The 19,318-nt window shown below is 47.6% G+C and overlaps 1 protein-coding gene across 4 annotated transcripts in view; it reads left to right on the top strand.

Moving 5' to 3' along the window:
* Window positions 1-19,318, top strand: part of SKIC3 (SKI3 subunit of superkiller complex) — a 441,476-nt gene that overhangs the window by 284,466 nt on the left and 137,692 nt on the right. For all 4 annotated transcript variants that reach the window (XM_063964031.1, XM_063964029.1, XM_063964032.1 and 1 more), the window contains exon 30: window positions 18,552-18,675. In XM_063964031.1, coding sequence (XP_063820101.1) covers window positions 18,552-18,675 — 124 coding nt within the window. The remainder of the gene's footprint in view (window positions 1-18,551; window positions 18,676-19,318) is intronic.

Genomic DNA, 19,318 nt, shown 5'->3' with positions numbered 1-19,318 from the left:
AAACCGAATGGCTCCTCCCGGCCCATTCTCAACCTCAAGTCCTTGAACAAATTTGTGAGGGTCTCCCAAGTTTCGTATGGAAACTCTTCTATTGTTCTGGCTTTGGAGCCAGGGGACTATATGGTCTCCCTGGACATACAGGATGCTTACCTCCATGTTCCTATTGCCATGTCGCATCAGCAATACCTGCGGTTTGCTATTGGCAACCTCCATTATCAATTTTGTGCCTTACCTTTTGGATTGACCACGGCTCCGCGAGTATTCACAAACGTCATGGCGGTAATGACGGCCCTACTCCTCCGTCAGGGTGTCAGGATCCTGCCATATCTGGACGACCTGGTGATCCTGGTGAATTCCCCAGAAATTCTCTTCTGTCATCTGGATCTGACGGTTCAGTTTCTGCAAGCCCACGGGTGGCTCATCAACTGGAAGAAATCTTCCCTGGTCCCTGCTCAGAGCATGGTGCACCTGGGGGCATTGTTGGACACTCACAACCAACGGTTGTTCTTGTCTCAGAAGAAGGTCGTGAACCTTCAGGACAGAATTTGACGCTTCCTCTCTCGCCCGCGAGTGTCGATACACTTGGCGATGCAAGGTGTCGGCTTTCGACATAGTAGAGTACGCTCAATTTCATTCCCGCCCTCTACAGAAGCTGATTCTTGACAAGTGGGACGGCCTAACTCACTGGATCAGGTCTCACATGATCTCCTTGTCTCCAGAGGTTCGTCTGTCACTGAGCTGGTGGCTACAGGACCATCGATTAAGCAGGGGTCGTCCCTTCTGGATCTCCAACTGGGTCCTTCTGACGACGCATACCAGTCTGCGGGGTTGGAGCGCGGTGTTGGAGCAACACTCTCTTCAGGGTCGGTGGACCAGGGAGGAGTCTCTCCTTCCGTTAAACATTCTGGAATTGAGGGCGGTGTTCAATGCTCTGAACCTGGCCCAGCATATCATACAGAACAAGTACAGTCAGACAACGCCACCACGGTGGCGTACATAAATCATCAAGGTAGCACTCGAAGCTGCATGGCAATGTTGGAAGTGTCATAGATTCTTCAGTGGACGGAACGCCATCTGCCAGCCATATCGGCAGTGTTCATTCCGGGGGTCCTCAACTAGGAAGCAGACTTCCTCAGTCATCAGGACATACACGCCGGAGAGTGGAGCCTCCATCCAGAAGTATTTCAACTCCTAGTGGACAAGTGGGGCCTACCAGATGTACACCTGATGGCGTCTCGACACAATCACAAGGTTCCGGTCTTCGGAGCAAGGACAAGGGATCCTCAAGCAGCGTTCGTGGACGCACTGGCAATTCCATGGAACTTTCGGCTGCCATACGTGTTCCCTCCGGTATCACTGATCGCTCCAGCGTGGCCCAGACGACATTGATTCTCAGACCTACAGGGTCTCTTGTTAGAGCGTCCTATTCTGCTTCCGCAACGCCCAGACCTCCTCGTTCAGGGCCCTTGTGTATACCAGGATTTGGCCCGGCTGGCTTTGACGGCGTGGCTCTTGAAGCTTCAGTTCTGAGGGTCAAAGGATTTTCTGAGGAGGTCATTCAAACCATGTTGAAGGCCCGTAAGTCGGCTGCGGCTCGGATATATCATAGGGTTTGGAATTCTTACTTTGCTTGGTGCGCATCTAACAATCATGACGCTTACAAGTTTAGTACGGCCAATCTTTTGGCCTTCCTACAATGGGGCCTGTACTTTGGCCTTCGTCTGGCCTCCATCAAGGTTCATATTTCTGCCTTTTCGGTATGGTTTCAGAGAAAAATTGCGACTCTGCCTGATGTTCATGCATTCACTCAGGGTGTGTTACGGATTCGACCTCCCTATGTCCCGCCTGTGGCTCCTTGGGATTTGTCGGTGGTTCTGGAGGCCTTGCAAGAGTCTCCGTTTGAACCTCTTGAATCTGTGGACCTTAAGTGGCTTACTCTTAAGGTTTTGTTTCTGCTGGCTATTGCCTCTGCTAGACGGGTTTAAAGATTTGGGTGCCTTATCCTGTTGGTCACCTTTTCTGATTTTTCACCGTGACCGGGGCGGTTCTTCGGACACTCCCTGGTTATCTACCTAAGGTGGTGTCTTTCCACCTTAACCAAGAGATTGTGGTTCCGGCCTTTATCTCTCCTAATTTGCCCTCCAAAGAGCGGTCTTTGGATGTGGTACGGGCTCTCCGTATCTATGTGAAGAGGACAGCCTCCGTTAGGAAGTCTGATTCTCTCTTTGTACTTTTTGGTTTTCACAAACGTGGCTGGCCTGCGAATAAGCAGACCCTGGCCAGATGGATTAGAATGGTGATTGCACAAGCTTATGTACAGGCTGATCTTCCAGCTCCTGCTACCATCAAAGCCCATTCTACTCGGTCGGTTGGACCATCTTGGGCGGCCCGCCATGGCGCGACCCTTGAGCAATTGTACAAGGCGGCTACGTGGTCCTTAGTGAACACGTTCATAAGATTCTGTGCCTTCGATACTTACGCCTCCCAGGATGCTTCCTTTGGACGCCGTGTTCTTGTACCCGCTACAGTGCGTCCCCTCCCATGAGGAACTGCTTTAGGACATCCCTGATATTATCCCTGGGAACCCAGTGTACCCTGCTGCAGAAAAGGAGATTTATAGTAAGAACTTACCGTTGTTAAATCTCTTTCTGCGTGGTACACTGGGTTCCACAGGGCGCCCACCCTGACTCACTTAGCTTCTTTGTGTTTGTATGGCATTAGCCGCTGATACTTTCTCCTGTCGTGAGAGTGTGGTATACGTGGCTACTAATGGTTGTAGTCTCTTTTATCTGCTACTGCATTGTACTGGTTAACAAGACTGAGCTCCTGTGCATGGAGGCGGGGTTATAGAGGAGGCGGCGCTGAGCATCTTGGGTACAGTCAAAGCTTTTAGCCTGTTGTTTCCTCGGATCAAGATCCAACTCTACACCCAATGTTATCCTTGTGGAACCCAGTGTGCCTCGCAGAAAGAGATTTAACAATGGTAAGTTCTTACCATAAATCTACTTTTTACCTACCTCCTTCCTAACATTACTGTTGACCCCAATAGTATCTCCCCTGTGGTCCACTGGCTGTTTAACCGTGGTCACTCTTAATTTTGTATATCTATGAACAAATTGTCTCCCATATCCCCCCTCACTTGTTCCTCTTGTCTAATTTCTCTGACGTCCTAAGTGGATGCTGGGGACTCCGTCAGGACCATGGGGAATAGCGGCTCCGCAGGAGACAGGGCACAAAAGTAAAAGCTTTAGGATCAGGTGGTGTGCACTGGCTCCTCCCCCTATGACCCTCCTCCAAGCCTCAGTTAGATTTTTGTGCCCGGCCGAGAAGGGTGCAATCTAGGTGGCTCTCCTAAAGAGCTGCTTAGAGTAAAAGTTTTGTTAGGTTTTTTTTTTATTTTCAGTGAGTCCTGCTGGCAACAGGCTCACTGCATCGAGGGACTTAGGGGAGAGAAGTGAACTCACCTGCGTGCAGGATGGATTGGCTTCTTAGGCTACTGGACACCATTAGCTCCAGAGGGAGTCGGAACACAGGTCTCACCCTGGGGTTCGTCCCGGAGCCGCGCCGCCGACCCCCTTGCAGATGCCGAAAAGTGAAGAGGTCCAGAAACCGGCGGCAGAAGACTTTTCAGTCTTCATAAGGTAGCGCACAGCACTGCAGCTGTGCGCCATTGTTGTCAGCACACTTCATAGCAGCGGTCACTGAGGGTGCAGGGCGCTGGGGGGGGCGCCCTGGGCAGCAATGATAGTACCTTATTCTGGCTAAAAATACATCACATATAGCCCCTGGGGGCTATATGGATGTATTTAACCCCTGCCAGGTCTCAGAAAAACGGGAGAAGAAGCCCGCCGAAAAGGGGGCGGGGCCTATTCTCCTCAGCACACAGCGCCATTTTCCCTCACAGAAATGCTGGTGGGAAGGCTCCCAGGCTCTCCCCTGCACTGCACTACAGAAACAGGGTTAAAACAGAGAGGGGGGGCACTTATTTGGCGATATGACTATATATATTAAAATGCTATAAGGGAAAAACGCTTATATAAAGGTTGTCCCTGTATAATTATAGCGTTTTTGGTGTGTGCTGGCAAACTCTCCCTCTGTCTCCCCAGTGGGGTCCTGTCCTCTATCAGAGCATTCCCTGTGTGTGTGCTGTGTGTCGGTACGTGTGTGTCGACATGTATGAGGACGATGTTGGTGAGGAGGCGGAGCAATTGCCTGTAATGGTGATGTCACTCTCTAGGGAGTCGACACCGGAATGGATGGCTTATTTAAGGAATTACGTGATAATGTCAACACGCTGCAAGGTCGGTTGACGACATGAGACGGCCGGCAAACCAATTAGTACCTGTCCAGGCGTCTCAAACACCGTCAGGGGCGTTAAAACGTCCTTTTACCTCAGTCGGTCGACACAGACACGGACACTGACTCCAGTGTCGACGGTGAAGAAACAAACGTATTTTCCTTTAGGGCCACACGTTACTTGTTAAGGGCAATGAAGGAGATGTTACATATTTCTGATACTACAAGTACCACAAAAAAGGGTATTATGTGGAGTGTGAAAAAACTACATGTGGTTTTTCCTGAATCAGATAAATTAAATGAAGTGTGTGATGATACGTGGGTTTCCCCCGATAGAAAATTATTGGCGGTATACCCTTTCCCGCCAGAAGTTATGGCGCGTTGGGAAACACCCCTTAGGGTGGATAAGGCGCTCACACGCTTATCAAAACAAGTGGCGTTACCGTCTCCAGATACGGCCGCCCTCAAGGAGCCAACTGATAGGAGGCTGGAAAATATCCTAAAAAGTATATACACACATACTGGTGTTATACTGCGACCAGCGATCGCCTCAGCCTGGATGGGCAGCGCTGGGGTGGCTTGGTCGGATTCCCTGACTGGAAATATTGATACCCTTGACAGGGACAGTATTTTATTGACTATAGAGCATTTAAAGGATGCATTTCTATATATGCGAGATGCACAGAGGGATATTTGCACTCTGGCATCAAGAGTAAGTGCGATGTCCATATCTGCCAGAAGATGTTTATGGACACGACAGTGGTCAGGTGATGCAGATTCCAAACGGCACATGGAAGTATTGCCGTATAAAGGGGAAGAGTTATTTGGGGTCGGTCCATCGGACCTGGTGGCCACGGCAACAGCTGGAAAATCCACCTTTTTTACCCCAAGTCACATCTCAGCAGAAAAAGACATCGTCTTTTCAGCCTCAGTCCTTTCGTCCCCATAAGGGCAGGCGGGCAAAAGGCCAGTCATATCTGCCCAGGGATAGAGGTAAGGGAAGAAGACTGCAGCAGGCAGCCCATTCCCAGGAACAGAAGCCTTCCACCGCTTCTGCCAAGTCCTCAGCATGACGCTGGGGCCGTACAAACAGGTGCGGTGGGGGGGTCGTCTCAAGAGTTTCAGCACGCAGTGGGCTCACTCGAAAGTGGACCCCTGGATCCTACAAGTAGTATCCCAGGGGTACAGATTGGAAATTCGAGACGTCTCCCCCTCGCAGGTTCCTGAAGTTTGCTTTACCAACGTCTCCCTCCGACAGGGAGGCAGTATTGGAAACAATTCACAAGCTGTATTCCCAGCAGGTGATAATCAAAGTACCCCTCCTACAACAAGGAAAGGGGTATTATTCCACACTATATTGTGGTACTGAAGCCAGACGGCTCGGTGAGACCTATTCTAAATCTGAAATATTTGAACACTTACATACAAAGGTTCAAATCAAGATGGAGTCACTCAGAGCAGTGATAGCGAACCAGGAAGAAGGGGACTATATGTGTCCCTGGACATCAAGGATGCTTACCTCCATGTCCCAATTTGCCCTTCTCACCAAGGGTACCTCAGGTTCGTGGTACAAAACTGTCACTATCAGTTTCAGACGCTGTCGTTTGGATTGTCCACGGCACCCCGGGTCTTTACCAAGGTAATGGCCGAAATGATGATTCTTCTTCAAAGAAAAGGCGTCTTAATTATCCCTTACTTGGACGATCTCCTGATAAGGGCAAGGTCCAGAGAACAGTTGGAGGTCGGAGTAGCACTATCTCAAGTAGTTCTACGACAGCACGGGTGGATTCTAAATATTCCAAAATCGCAGCTGTCTCCGACGACACGTCTGCTGTTCCTAGGGATGATTCTGGACACAGTCCAGAATAAGGTGTTTCTCCCGGAGGAGAAAGCCAGGGAGTTATCCGAGCTAGTCAGGAACCTCCTAAAACCAGGAAAAGTGTCAGTGCATCATTGCACAAAGGTCCTGGGAAAAATGGTGGCTTCTTACGAAGCGATTCCATTCGGCAGATTTCACGCAAGAACTTTTCAGTGGGATCTGCTGGAAATAACCCTGTCTCCAAGGACAAGGGTGTCTCTTCTGTGGTGGCTGCAGAGTGCTCATCTACTAAAGGGCCACAGATTCGGCATTCAGGACTGGGTCCTGGTGACCACGGATGCCAGCCTGAAAGGCTGGGGAGCAGTCACACAAGGAAAAAATTTCCAGGGAGTGTGATCAAGTCTGGAGACTTCTCTCCACATAAATATACTGGAGCTAAGAGCAATTTACAATGCTCTAAGCTTAGCAAGACCTCTGCTTCAAGGTCAGCCGGTATTGATCCAGTGGGACAACATCACGGCAGTCGCCCACGTAAACAGACAGGGCGGCACAAGAAGCAGGAGGACAATGGCAGAAACTGCAAGGATTCTTCGCTGGGCGGAAAATCATGTGATAGCACTGTCAGCAGTGTTCATTCCGGGAGTGGACAACTGGGAAGCAGACTTCCTCAGCACGACCTCCACCCGGGAGAGTGGGGACTTCATCGGGAAGTCTTCCACATGATTGTGAACCGTTGGGAAAGACCAAAGGTGGACATGATGGTGTCCCGCCTGAACAAAAAACTGGACAGGTATTGCGCCAGGTCAACAGACCCTCAGGCAATAGCTGTGGACGTTCTGGTAACACCGTGGGTGTACCAGTCGGTGTATGTGTTCCCTCCTCTGCTTCTCATACCTAAGGTACTGAGAATTATAAGACGTAGAGGAGTAAGAACTATACTCGTGGCTCCGGATTGGCCAAGAAGGACTTGGTACCCGGAACTTCAAGAGATGCTCACAGAGGACTCATGGCCTCTGCCGCTAAGAAGGGACTTGCTTCAGCAAGTACCATGTCTGTCTCAAGGCTTACCGCGGCTGCGTTTGACGGCATGGCGGTTGAACGCCGGATCCTAAGGGAAAAAGGCATTCCGGAAGAGGTCATTCCTACCCTGGTCAAAGCCAGGAAGGAGGTGACCGCACAACATTATCACCACATGTGGCGAAAATATGTTGCGTGGTGTGAGGCCAGGAAGGCCCCACGAAGAAATTTCAACTCGGTCGATTCCTGCATTTCCTGCAAACAGGAGTGTCTATGGGCCTCAAATTGGGGTCCATTAAGGTTCAAATTTCGGCCCTGTCGATTTTCTTCCAGAAAGAATTGGCTTCAGTTCCTGAAGTCCAGAAGTTTGTCAAGGGAGTACTGCATATACAACCCCCTTTTGTGCTTCCAGTGGCACTGTGGGATCTCAACGTAGTTCTGGGATTCCTCAAATCACATTGGTTTAAACCACTCAAATCTGTGGATTTGAAATATCTCACATGGAAAGTGACCATGATGTTGGCCCTGGCCTCGGCCAGGCGAGTGTCAAAATTGGCGGCTTTGTCTCACAAAAGCCCATATCTGATTGTCCATTCGGACAGGGCAGAGCTGCGGACTCGTCCCCAGTTTCTCCCTAAGGTGGTGTCAGCGTTTCACCTGAACCAGCTTATTGTGGTACCTGCGGCTACTAGGGACTTGGAGGACTCCAAGTTGCTAGATGTTGTCAGGGCCCTGAAAATATAGGTTTCCAGGACGGCTGGAGTCAGGAAAACTGACTTGCTGTTATCCTGTATGCACCCAACAAACTGGGTGCTCTTGCTTCTAAGCAGACGATTGCTAGTTGGATGTGTAGTACAATTCAGCTTGCACATTCTGTGGCAGGCCTGCCACAGCCAAAATATGTAAATGCCCATTCCACAAGGAAGGTGGGCTCATCTTGGGCGGCTGCCCGAGGGGTCTCGGCTTTACAACTTTGCCGAGCTGCTACTTGGTCAGGGGCACACCCTGGCTGAGGAGGACCTGGAGTTCTCTCACTCGGTGCTGCAGAGTCATCCGCACTCTCCCGCCCGTTTGGGAGCTTTGGTATAATCCCCATGGTCCTGACGGAGTCCCCAGCATCCACTTAGGACGTCAGAGAAAATAAGAATTTACTTACCGATAATTCTATTTCTCGTAGTCCATAGTGGATGCTGGGCGCCCATCCCAAGTGCGGATTGTCTGCAATACTTGTACATAGTTATTGTTACAAAAATCGGGTTATTATTGTTGTGAGCCATCTTTTCTAGAGGCTCCTCTGTTATCATGCTGTTAACTGGGTTCAGATCACAAGTTGTACGGTGTGGCTGGTATGAGTCTTACCCGGGATTCAAAATCCTTCCTTATTGTGTACGCTCGTCCGGGCACAGTATCCTAACTGAGGCTTGGAGGAGGGTCATAGGGGGAGGAGCCAGTGCACACCACCTGATCCTAAAGCTTTTACTTTTGTGCCCTGTCTCCTGCGGAGCCGCTATTCCCCATGGTCCTGACGTAGTCCGTAGTGGATGCTGGGGACTCCGTCAGGACCATGGGGAATAGCGGCTTGGGATGGGCGCCCAGCATCCACTACGGACTACGAGAAATAGAATTATCGGTAAGTAAATTCTTATTTTTTTGACACTGTTATCTTAGATAATACATTTCAAAAAAGTATTGATGTCTATTCAAGATAACTGTATTTTGTACAGTTTATTATCCCAATAAATTTTGTGTTTGGAAAAAAAGAATCCCTGATACCCTCATTCATCATTTAGTTATAATACAAGATATACAGTATATATTTTTCTTATCCTACCAGAATTATCTCCCAAAACACTGAAACAAGTAAAATAAGTGGACAGCACAGTTGGTGCAATGGTTAGCATTACTGCATCACAGCACTGAGATTTTGGGTTTGATTCCCACCAAGGCCCAAACTATGTGGAGTTTATATGTTCTCCCCATGTTTGCGTGGGTTTCCTCCGGGTACTCCGATTTCCTTGCACATTCCAAAAATATACTGGTAGGTTAATTGGATTCTAACAGAAAATTGTGTGTGTGTGTGTGTGTGTGTGTGTGTACGTACATGTGAGACTATAGATTGTAAAATCCACTGGGGCAGGGACTGATGTGAATGACCTGTAAAGCACTGCGGAATATGTATATTCTGTATAAATAACTGGTAATAAATAATAAGGGATCCCTAATCTCCTTTTTCATCATACTAAAACACTGCTAATAAATTCCCAAATACTCCTTTGAATATTTATTTGTACAATTTATTATTATTATTTTTTTTCCCAAGAGGATAGACTTCTTGTAATCATGTGGGAAATATTTGTTATTTGTAATCCAAGATATTGCGTCTTTATAATCCACGGGGAATAGTCTTTATATGTAATCCACATGAATTCTCTCTGTAACCTGCTCCTGCCAATGGAGGATGGGTATGGGACTCCTCTACGACACAATCAGACAGCTTTCAACGTTAATCGCAATGTGATTGGCTGATAATACGGAGAGTTCTGAGGACTCACGTCTTTTATTAAACTTTAATGATTCATTGAATCCCTATGGATATGGGTATATCTTTTATTTTTGTTAATTTTTTTTTAAATGTCATAGTAGCTCCATTCATGTCAAATTCTCATTCAAGTCTCACACATCTCCATTAGCGTAAATTATGCATTAACATAGATGAGAACATAAAGCACAGTGCTAGTGGATATGTACACAATAAACTCCCAGAGAGGAAACTTTTTTTTTAAAGCGAAGTCATAATTTGAATACACTGATATACAGCAAGTCGTACAGTATTTAGGGTAGCTACAGTGCAGACGCATGTATGAATTCATATGAATAGGGACCCACCCAATACTTTTATTTTTAGGTGTATTTACATACAGGTACTTCATAAAGTATGTAAATAAAAATGTTTTTAAAAATGCCAGACAAGCGCATGGTTTATGTAGCACTGGGTAAGGGCTACAACTGACATAGGTATCGATAGAAATGTAGAGCCTTAGAAACACAAAAAAGAAGAAAAGTGGGTGGGCGCTAGTTTAATGGCTACAGACACCAAAAATATATATAAATGCTGTTGTACTGGTTGCAGCTTCCCAAGGTTGAGGTGCTGATCCTCAACCAAAAAAGTTGCAGAACAAAGAATACTCAGAGAAGCGCTACCATTCAACAGCATAAATAAATTTATTATTAAAAAACATATAAAAACTGTCACAATTCAGTGAATAAACCGAATATCCTGTATTATAATTAACTCATGTATTATGTATCAAACAATCATAACACAGATGGTAACAATGTATATGCATATAATAGAGACTCCCTGGAAGAAAGATAACCACCTGTTTTCTGGTGGAGACTGCAACAATATTAATTAAATGACCATCCTTATATTAAGCTCCATGCATGGACTAATGAGTCATATAGATTTAATGAGAATTTCTTTCAAAGTCCAGCCACTTTTGAATGATGTAAATATGGTGTGGTTCTAATTTGACCACCATTTAGTGGAGAGCTTAGGTGCTCGCAGTTAATTACTTCCAACTGAAATTAAGGCTTACTGGGTAGCTCTAATGGACATGCTTCCATATATATTACAATGACTTTAAGCTGTGACCGCTATTTGAAAAGTCCCGTGTATATGGCTTACCCAGACCTTTCCATGGTAAGAAGATTAATTGCAGTCTCCTTAATATTGGTGGGCGCCGGCTGCCCACACTGTTGTACTGCTGTACGTCGATGTCGAGACGCTGTTATTAAACCAGATGGAGATCAGGCTTCAAGTGCTGGTGTCGGAGCGTAGCTGTATGTCTGTAAGTCGTACGCTCGTAGCTCCGTCTGCGGGAGCCGCCGAACACCCTTACACACTGATGTGAAGGTGCGGCTGTATGTCCACAAGCCGTGCACTTGTATTCTGTTAGCGGGAGCCGCTGAACACACTCCTTGTGTGTGGATGTTTGATGAGCCCAGGATATCGGATAGATGTCGGGCGGATGCTTGACGCGTTTCTCAGCCTCAAGACAGGGGCTGTTTCATCAGAAGTACCGCCTCTATAGTGTTGGGCATTTTTATATACCCCTGGAGTTCTCTGATTGCTGTAACAGGTATCAGATGTCAATCAGCTAATTAAAAACTGTGTCAGCTGCGTGCAACTGCAAACCTGCAACTTACCTTCACAGACAGCGAAGAAAAGTTAATCTCTGGACCACAATCACTCCCTTATACAGAAGATCAATGCAGCAGCAGCACTGACCCCCAGGGACTCCTCACACTCTCCCCTCTGTCTGTACACACTCTCTCTGCTGCTGCGTGTCTTCCTGTCCTCCTGCTGTCACATGACTCAGCTCTGTGTCTACGGCGAGAGAGATAGTCCAATATACCACAGGCACTGCCACACATACGCAATTACGCAGCTCGGTTTATTCACTGAATTGTGACAGTTTTTATATGTTTTTTAATAATAAATTTATTTATGCTGTTGAATGGTAGCGCTTCTCTGAGTATTCTTTGTTCTGCAGCCTTAGAAACACCTTGCATAAACTCTAGCTCAGTGGTTCTCAAACTCGGTCCTCAGGACCCCACACGGTTCATGTTTTGCAGGTCACCTGTAGATTCTTAAAATGTGTCAGTTGGTGATACACAGAGCAGCTGCCGGGTGACCTTGAAAACGTGAACCGTGTGGGGTCCTGAGGACCGAGTTTGAGAACCACTGCTCTAGCTCATAGGTCTGCAAACTCGGTCCTCATTACCCCACACAGTGCATGTTTTGCAGGTTTGTCAGCAGGTGCACAGGTGTATTAATTACTCACAGACGCATTTTAAAAGGTCCGTAGGTGTAGTTAATTATTTCACGTGCGTTTCTGTGAGGTGACCTGCAAAACATGCGCTGTGTGGGGTCCTGAGGACCGAGTTTGCAGACCTATGCTCTAGCTGATAGTAGACATATAAAAACGTAAAACAATATAATGTCTGAAAATAACGTCTTAGATTTTTGCACATAAATTCATCAGCAGAAGAGGGACAGAGATAATAATAGCTCCCACAATCAAATACAAGACTACCAATGCCTCTGCAGTCTGACTGAGAAGCCCAGAAGACCGGCATCGGCATCCCGATGTGCTCAGCATCCAGAGTATGCTTAGCCTAACACCCCCCTCCCGCGCAGCCTAACCCTCCCCTCCGACGCCGGCACTGTGAGCGTGTGTTGGGGATTCCGCGGTCAGGATTTTGAGCACAGACATCCTGACCGCATCACCAATAAGGACATTTCTCCATAAGGATAATCACACATATTTGCTAAATTACTGGTGATTGTACTAATACAATATTAAGTAGGGTGGAAGTATGTTTCCGTTATTTGGTAAACAAATAAACATTAACAGTTCAATATAATATGTCCCTCCTCATGTTGCAGTAAGGGGATCTGGTGGCTGTGGGTGCCGCTTTATGCTGTTTTAGTCCTTATTTAAATGGAGACCATTGCTTTGAAAGTATTAATATGGTATTTTTTATTTTCTCTAACGTCCTAGTGGATGCTGGGGACTCCGTAAGGACCATGGGGAATAGACGGGCTCCGCAGGAGACTGGGCACTCTAAGAAAGATTTAGTACTACTGGTGTGCACTGGCTCCTCCCTCTATACCCCTCCTCCAGACCTCAGTTAGAATCTGTGCCCGGACAGAGCTGGGTGCATTTTAGTGAGCTCTCCTGAGCTTGCTATTAAGAAAGTATTTTAGTTAGGTTTTTTATTTTCAGAGAGCTTCTGCTGGCAACAGACTCTCTGCTACGTGGGACTGAGGGGAGAGAAGCAAACCTACTAACTGCGGCTAGGTTGCGCTTCTTAGGCTACTGGACACCATTAGCTCCAGAGGGATCGAACACAGGAACCTAACCTTGGACGACCGTTCCCGGAGCCGCGCCGCCGTCCCCCTCGCAGAGCCAGAAGACAGAAACCGGCGGGTTGAAGCAAGAAGACGTCAAAATCGGCGGCAGAAGACTCCTGTCTTCATATGAGGTAGCGCACAGCACTGCAGCTGTGCGCCTTTGCGCCCACACTAACCCACACACTCCGGTCACTGTAGGGCGCAGGGGGGGGGGGGGGGGGCGCGCCCTGGGCAGCAATTAAGTACCTCCTGGCAAAAGCAGCATATATACAGTTGGACACTGTTATATGCATGAGCCCCCGCCATTAATTTCACACAAAATCGCGGGACAGAAGCCCGCCGCTGAGGGGGCGGGGCCTTCTTCCTCAGCACTCACCAGCGCCATTTTCTCTCCACAGCTCCGCTGAGAGGAAGCTCCCCAGGCTCTCCCCTGCAGACTCACGGTAGAAAGAGTAAATATAGAGAGGGGGGGCACATAAATTTGGCGTAAAAACAATATATACAGCAGCTACTGGGTTAACACTAAGTTACTGTGTGATTCCTGGGTCATATAGCGCTGGGGTATGTGCTGGCATACTCTCTCTCTGTCTCTCCAAAGGGCCTTGTGGGGGAACTGTCTTCAAATAGAGCATCCCCTGTGTGTGTGGTGTGTCGGTACGTGTGTGTCGACATGTCTGAGGTAAAAGGCTCCCCTGAGGAGGAGATAGAGCAAATATGTGTGTGAGAGGGTGTCTCCGTCGACAACGCCGACACCTGTTTGGATATGTGTAAGTGCTAAGGTGAATTTATTGCACAAAAGATTGGAGAACAGACAGGAAATCTACCCATGTCTGTCCCTATGTCACAGAGACCTTCAGAGTCTCACAATGCTCACTATCCAAAATAATAAACACTGATATCGACACGGAGTTTGACTCCAGTGTCGACTACGATAATGCAAAGTTACAGCCAAAATGGCAGAAAGGTATTCAATATATGATTATTGTAATAAAAGATGATTTGCATATCACTGATGACTCATTTGTCCCTGACACAAGGGTACACATGTTAAGGGGAAGAAAGCTGAGGTAAATTTCCCTCCTCTCATGAGGAAAAAGAGCGTGAATCTCCAGACAAGAGACTGCAGCTTCCCACAAAGAATTCTCAGGCAGTATCCTTTCCCCACTAGGGCCAGGATGTGATGGGAATCTTCCCCTAGGGTGTCACGTTTGCCCAGAAGGTAGCACTAGCTATTCTCAGGGATCCTGCAGATAGCGTGCACATTCTGGTACACTACACAGACCGGCGATTGTGTCGGCATGGGTTTATAGCGCTGTGGCAGCGTGGACAGGTACCTTATTAGCAGAGATTGAGACCCTAGTATGCATATAGATATATATATGTATATATAGAGATATATATATATATATATTAAAGATGCTGTCTTAAGAGATATGTATATATAAAACATGCCCAAAGAGACATGAGTATACTGGGTACTAGAGTCAAAGCTATGTAGCTTGACGTGTCCTGTAGAATATGCAATGGACAGATGATGCCGACTTAAGAGGCATATGGAAGGCTGAGGATTGTGTGGAGAAGTGTTCTCGGACCTAGTCTCCACAGCTATAGCTGGTAATTCTGATATTTTGCCTTATATTCCTGCACAGCCTAGGAAAGCACGACATTATCAAATGCAGCCTTTCGAATAAAGAAACAAGAAAGTCCGAGGTGCGTCCTTTCTTGCCAGAGGCGGGGGCAGAGGAAAGAAGCTGCACAACACAGCTAGTTCCCAGGAACAGAAGTCCTCCCCGGCCTCTACAAAAATCCACCGCATGTCGCTGGGGCTCCACAGGCGGAGCTAGGCCCGGTGGAGGCACGCCTTCGTAAGTTCAGCCACAAGTGGGTTCACTCCCTGTTAGATCCCTGGGCAATAGATATTGTGTCCCAGGGATACAAGCTGGACTTTGAGAAGATGCCTCCTCACCGACGGCCCTGCCGGCTTCCCCCCACGAGAGGGAAACAGTGTTAACTGCAATTCACAAATTGTATCTTCAACAGGTGGTGGTCAAGGTTCCCCTCCTTCAACAAGGAGGGGGTTATTATTCGACCATGTTGTAGTCCCGAAACCAGACGGTTCGGTCGGACCCATATTGAATTTAAAATCCCTGAACATATACCTGAAAAGGTTCAAGTTCAAGATGGAATCGCTAAGAGCGGTCATTACAAGCCTGAAAGGGGGAGATTTTATGGTGACTCGGGACATAAAGGATGCATACCTTCATATCCCCATTTATCCACCTCATCAGGCGTACCTCAGAATTGCGGTACGGGATTGTCATTACCAATTTCAGACGCTGCCGTTTGGTCTCTCCACGGCCTTGAGAATATTCACCGAGGTAATGGTGGAAATGATGGTGCTCCTGCGGAAGCAAGGTGTCACTATTATCACGTACTTGGACGATCTCCTCATAAAAGCGAGATCAAGAGAGCAGTTGCTGAACAGCGTATCACTTTCTCTGGAAGTGTAACGACAACACGGCTGGATTCTATATATTCCAAAGTCGCAGTTGGTTCTTACAGCTCATCTGCCTCTCCTAGGCATGATCCTAGACACAGACCAGAAAAGGGTTTATCTCCCGATAGAGAGAGCTCAGGAGCTCGTGACACTGGTCAGGAATCTATTAAAACCAAAACAGGTGTCAGTGCATCACTGCACTCGAGTCCTGGGAAGGAGGGTGGCATCATACGAGGCCATTCCCTTCCGCAGGTTCCATACGAGGACCTTCCAATGGGACTTACTGGACAAGTGGTCCGGATCACATCTTCAGATGCATCGGTTAATCACCCTATCCCCCAGAGCCAGGGTGTCTCTCCTGTGGTGGCTGCAGAGTGCTCACCTTCTCGAAGGTCGCAGATTCATTCAGGACTGGGTCCTGGTGACCATGGATGCAAGCCTCCGAGGGTGGGGGGCAGTCACACAGGGAAGAAATTTACAAGGGCTGTGGTCAAGGCAGGAGACTTGCCTTCACATCAATATCCTGGAACTAAGGGCCATATACAATGCCCTAAGTCAAGCGGAGACCCTGCTTCGCGACCAACCGGTTCTGATTCAGTCAGACAATATCACCGCAGTGGCTCATGTAAACCGCCAAGGCGGCACAAGGAGCAGGGTGGCGATGGTAGAAGCCACCAGAATTCTTAGCTGGGCGGAGAATCACGTAAGCGCACTGTCAGCAGTGTTCATTCCGGGAGTGGACAACTGGGAAGCAGACTTCCTCAGCAGGCACGACCTCCACCCGGGAGAGTGGGGACTTCATCAAGAAGTCTTCGCGCAGATTGTAGGTCGGTGGGAACTGCCACAGGTGGACATGATGGCATCCCGCCTCAACAAAAAGCTACAGAGGTATTGCGCCAGGTCAAGAGACTCTCAGGCGAGAGCTGTAGACGCACTGGTGACACCGTGGATGTTCCAGTCGGTTTATGTGTTTCCTCCTCTTCCTCTCTTACCCAAGGTGCTGAGAATCATAAGGAAAAGAGGAGTGAGAACAATACTCATTGTTCCGGATTGGCCAAGAAGGACTTGGTATCCAGAGCTGCAAGAAATGCTCACAGAGAACCCATGGCCTCTGCCTCTAGGGCAAGGTCTGTTGCAGCAGGGACCTTGTATGTTCCAAGACTTACCGCAGCTGCGTTTGACGGCATGGCGGTTGGACGCCGGATCCTAGTAGAAAAGAGGGATTCCGGATGAGGTTATTCCTACGCTGATAAGGGCTAGGAAGGACGTGACGGCTAAACATTACCACCGTATACGGCGAAAATATGTTGCTGGGTGTGAGGCCAGGAATGCCTCTACAGAGGAATTCCAGCTGGGCCGTTTCCTTCACTTCCTACAGTCGGGAGTGACTTTGGGCCTAGAATTGGGGTCCATTAAGGTCCAGATTTTGGCCCTATCAATTTTCTTTCATTGTAAAGGGAGTGCTGCATATTCACCCCCCTTTTTGTGCCACCAGTGGCACCTTGGGATCTTAACGTGGTGTTGAGTTTCCTGAAATCTCACTGGTTTGAGCCGCTTAAGACCGTGGAGTTAAAATATCTCACGTGGAAAGTGGTCATGCTATTGGCCTTAGCTTCGGCTAGGCGTGTGTCAGAATTGGCGGCTTTGTCATGTAAAAGCCCCTATCTGGTTTTCCATATGGACAGGGCAGAATTACGGACTCGTCCGCAATTTCTGCCAAAGGTGGTGTCATCTTTTCATTTGAACCAACCTATTGTGGTGCCTGCGGCTACTCGTGACTTGGAGGATTCCAAGTTACTAGATGTAGTCAGGGCTTTGAAGATTTATGTAGCCAGAACGGCTGGAGTCAGGAAACCTGACTTGCTGTTTATCCTGAATGCATCCAACAAGCTGGGTGCTCCTGCTTCAAAGCAAACTATTGCTCGCTGGATCTGTAACACGATTCAGCAGGCTCATTCTGCGGCTGGCTTGCCGCCTCCAAAATCAGTAAAAGCCCATTCCACAAGGAAGGTGGGCTCTTCTTGGGCGGCTGCCCGAGGGGTCTCGGCATTACAGCTTTGCTGAGCAGCTACTTGGTAGGGTTCAAACACTTTTGCAAAGTTCTACAAGTTTGATATCCTGGCTGAGGAGGACCTTGTGTTTGCTCATTCGGTGCTGCAGAGTCATCCGCACTCTCCCGCCCGTTTGGGAGCTTTGGTATAATCCCCATGGTCCTTACGGAGTCCCCAGCATCCACTAGGACGTTAGAGAAAATAAGATTTTACTCACCGGTAAATCTATTTCTCGTAGTCCGTAGTGGATGCTGGGCGCCCGTCCCAAGTGCGGACTTCTTCTGCAATACTTGTATATAGTTATTGCTTAAATAAGGGTTATGTTATGGTTGCATCAGGTTTGTCTGATGCTCTGTTGTTGTTCATACTGTTGACTGGGTATGTTATCACAAGTTATACGGTGTGATTGGTGTGGCTGGTATGAGTCTTACCCTGGATTCCAAAATCCTTTCCTTGTAATGTCAGCTCTTCCGGGCACAGTTTCCTTAACTGAGGTCTGGAGGAGGGGCACAGAGGGAGGAGCCAGTGCACACCAGTAGTACTAAATCTTTCTTAGAGTGCCCAGTCTCCTGCAGAGCCCGTCTATTCCCCATGGTCCTTACGGAGTCCCCAGCATCCACTACGGACTACGAGAAATAGATTTACCGGTGAGTAAAATCTTATTATTTGCCCATATACTGTCATTGTTCTCTAATTAGGTTATATGAGGATGCAGCCCTTTTGTAGTTCTGGTGCTTTTCATTAAAGATTCATAAATACCAGCTGCATGTGTTTCTTGTCTTTTGTGTTAGGTTTCCAAAGCAGCTACTGAAATATGTCATCCATCTCCTCCTCTGTAATCCGCTTGTTGCCAATGCCTGTGTATAATATTTGTTTAAAGTAACTTAGTTCAAAACTGAACATGAATAGGAAGAACACTTTTCCCATTGTGTTTCCTTATTTTTCATTTAGCTTACAAGACGGCTTTATCCGTTTCCAAGACGGAGAAGGAGAAGGCACACATCCTCACAGCCATGGCAATAATTCAGTACCGCCAGGGTGACTCTGAGTCCTCCAAGACACTCCTCTTTAAATGGTACAGTATGTATTCAGGTGTAGGTAACATAATGTTACAATGTTATTTCTTCCTGCTTCCACTAGGGGGCACTGGGTATAGCCTGGTGAGGAGAGTCTGGGCACCAAACAGATAGAACTTTCTTTCCCAGCAAGCTCAGACTCTGTTACACTGTTATAATTACAGTAACTGCAAATACAGTGACTGCAAGGGGAAATGGTCATTAAATTTAAGATTATTATCTGAGTGCTATAGTCTTACTGCACTGGGGTCTTGGATTCAATTTTGTTCAGCTCATTATTTGCACGGAGTTTGTATGGTCTCCCATGTTAGTTCTCTTGTTTCAGGGAGGGGGCAGGTGAATATTTTGGCAGTATTCATAATGTTGACATAGGGACTACTACAGGGCATGTAAGGAGCGCTTACTCACCTAACTGTACTCGGGCTACACCAGCCTGCACCTTCCCTCCCCTATTTCGCTTATCTACTTATAGAGAGACGCAATGGGCAGATAGTATACGTCTCAGTCTGCATACAGATTGAGTTGTACTCTGTTTTACTGTGCATATGCTGCATCCAGCACTATATAAGTCCCACTGTTTGTATTGCTAAGATGAGTGAAAATGGGAGTTGGATAAAACACCATACTGTATAATGAGCAGTA

Source organism: Pseudophryne corroboree, chromosome 1 (assembly GCF_028390025.1).
Source record: "Pseudophryne corroboree isolate aPseCor3 chromosome 1, aPseCor3.hap2, whole genome shotgun sequence".
Taxonomy (NCBI): Eukaryota; Metazoa; Chordata; class Amphibia; order Anura; family Myobatrachidae; genus Pseudophryne; species Pseudophryne corroboree.
The sequence above is the reverse complement of the archived record's forward strand: the minus strand, read 5'-3'. Positions and strand labels throughout refer to the sequence as shown.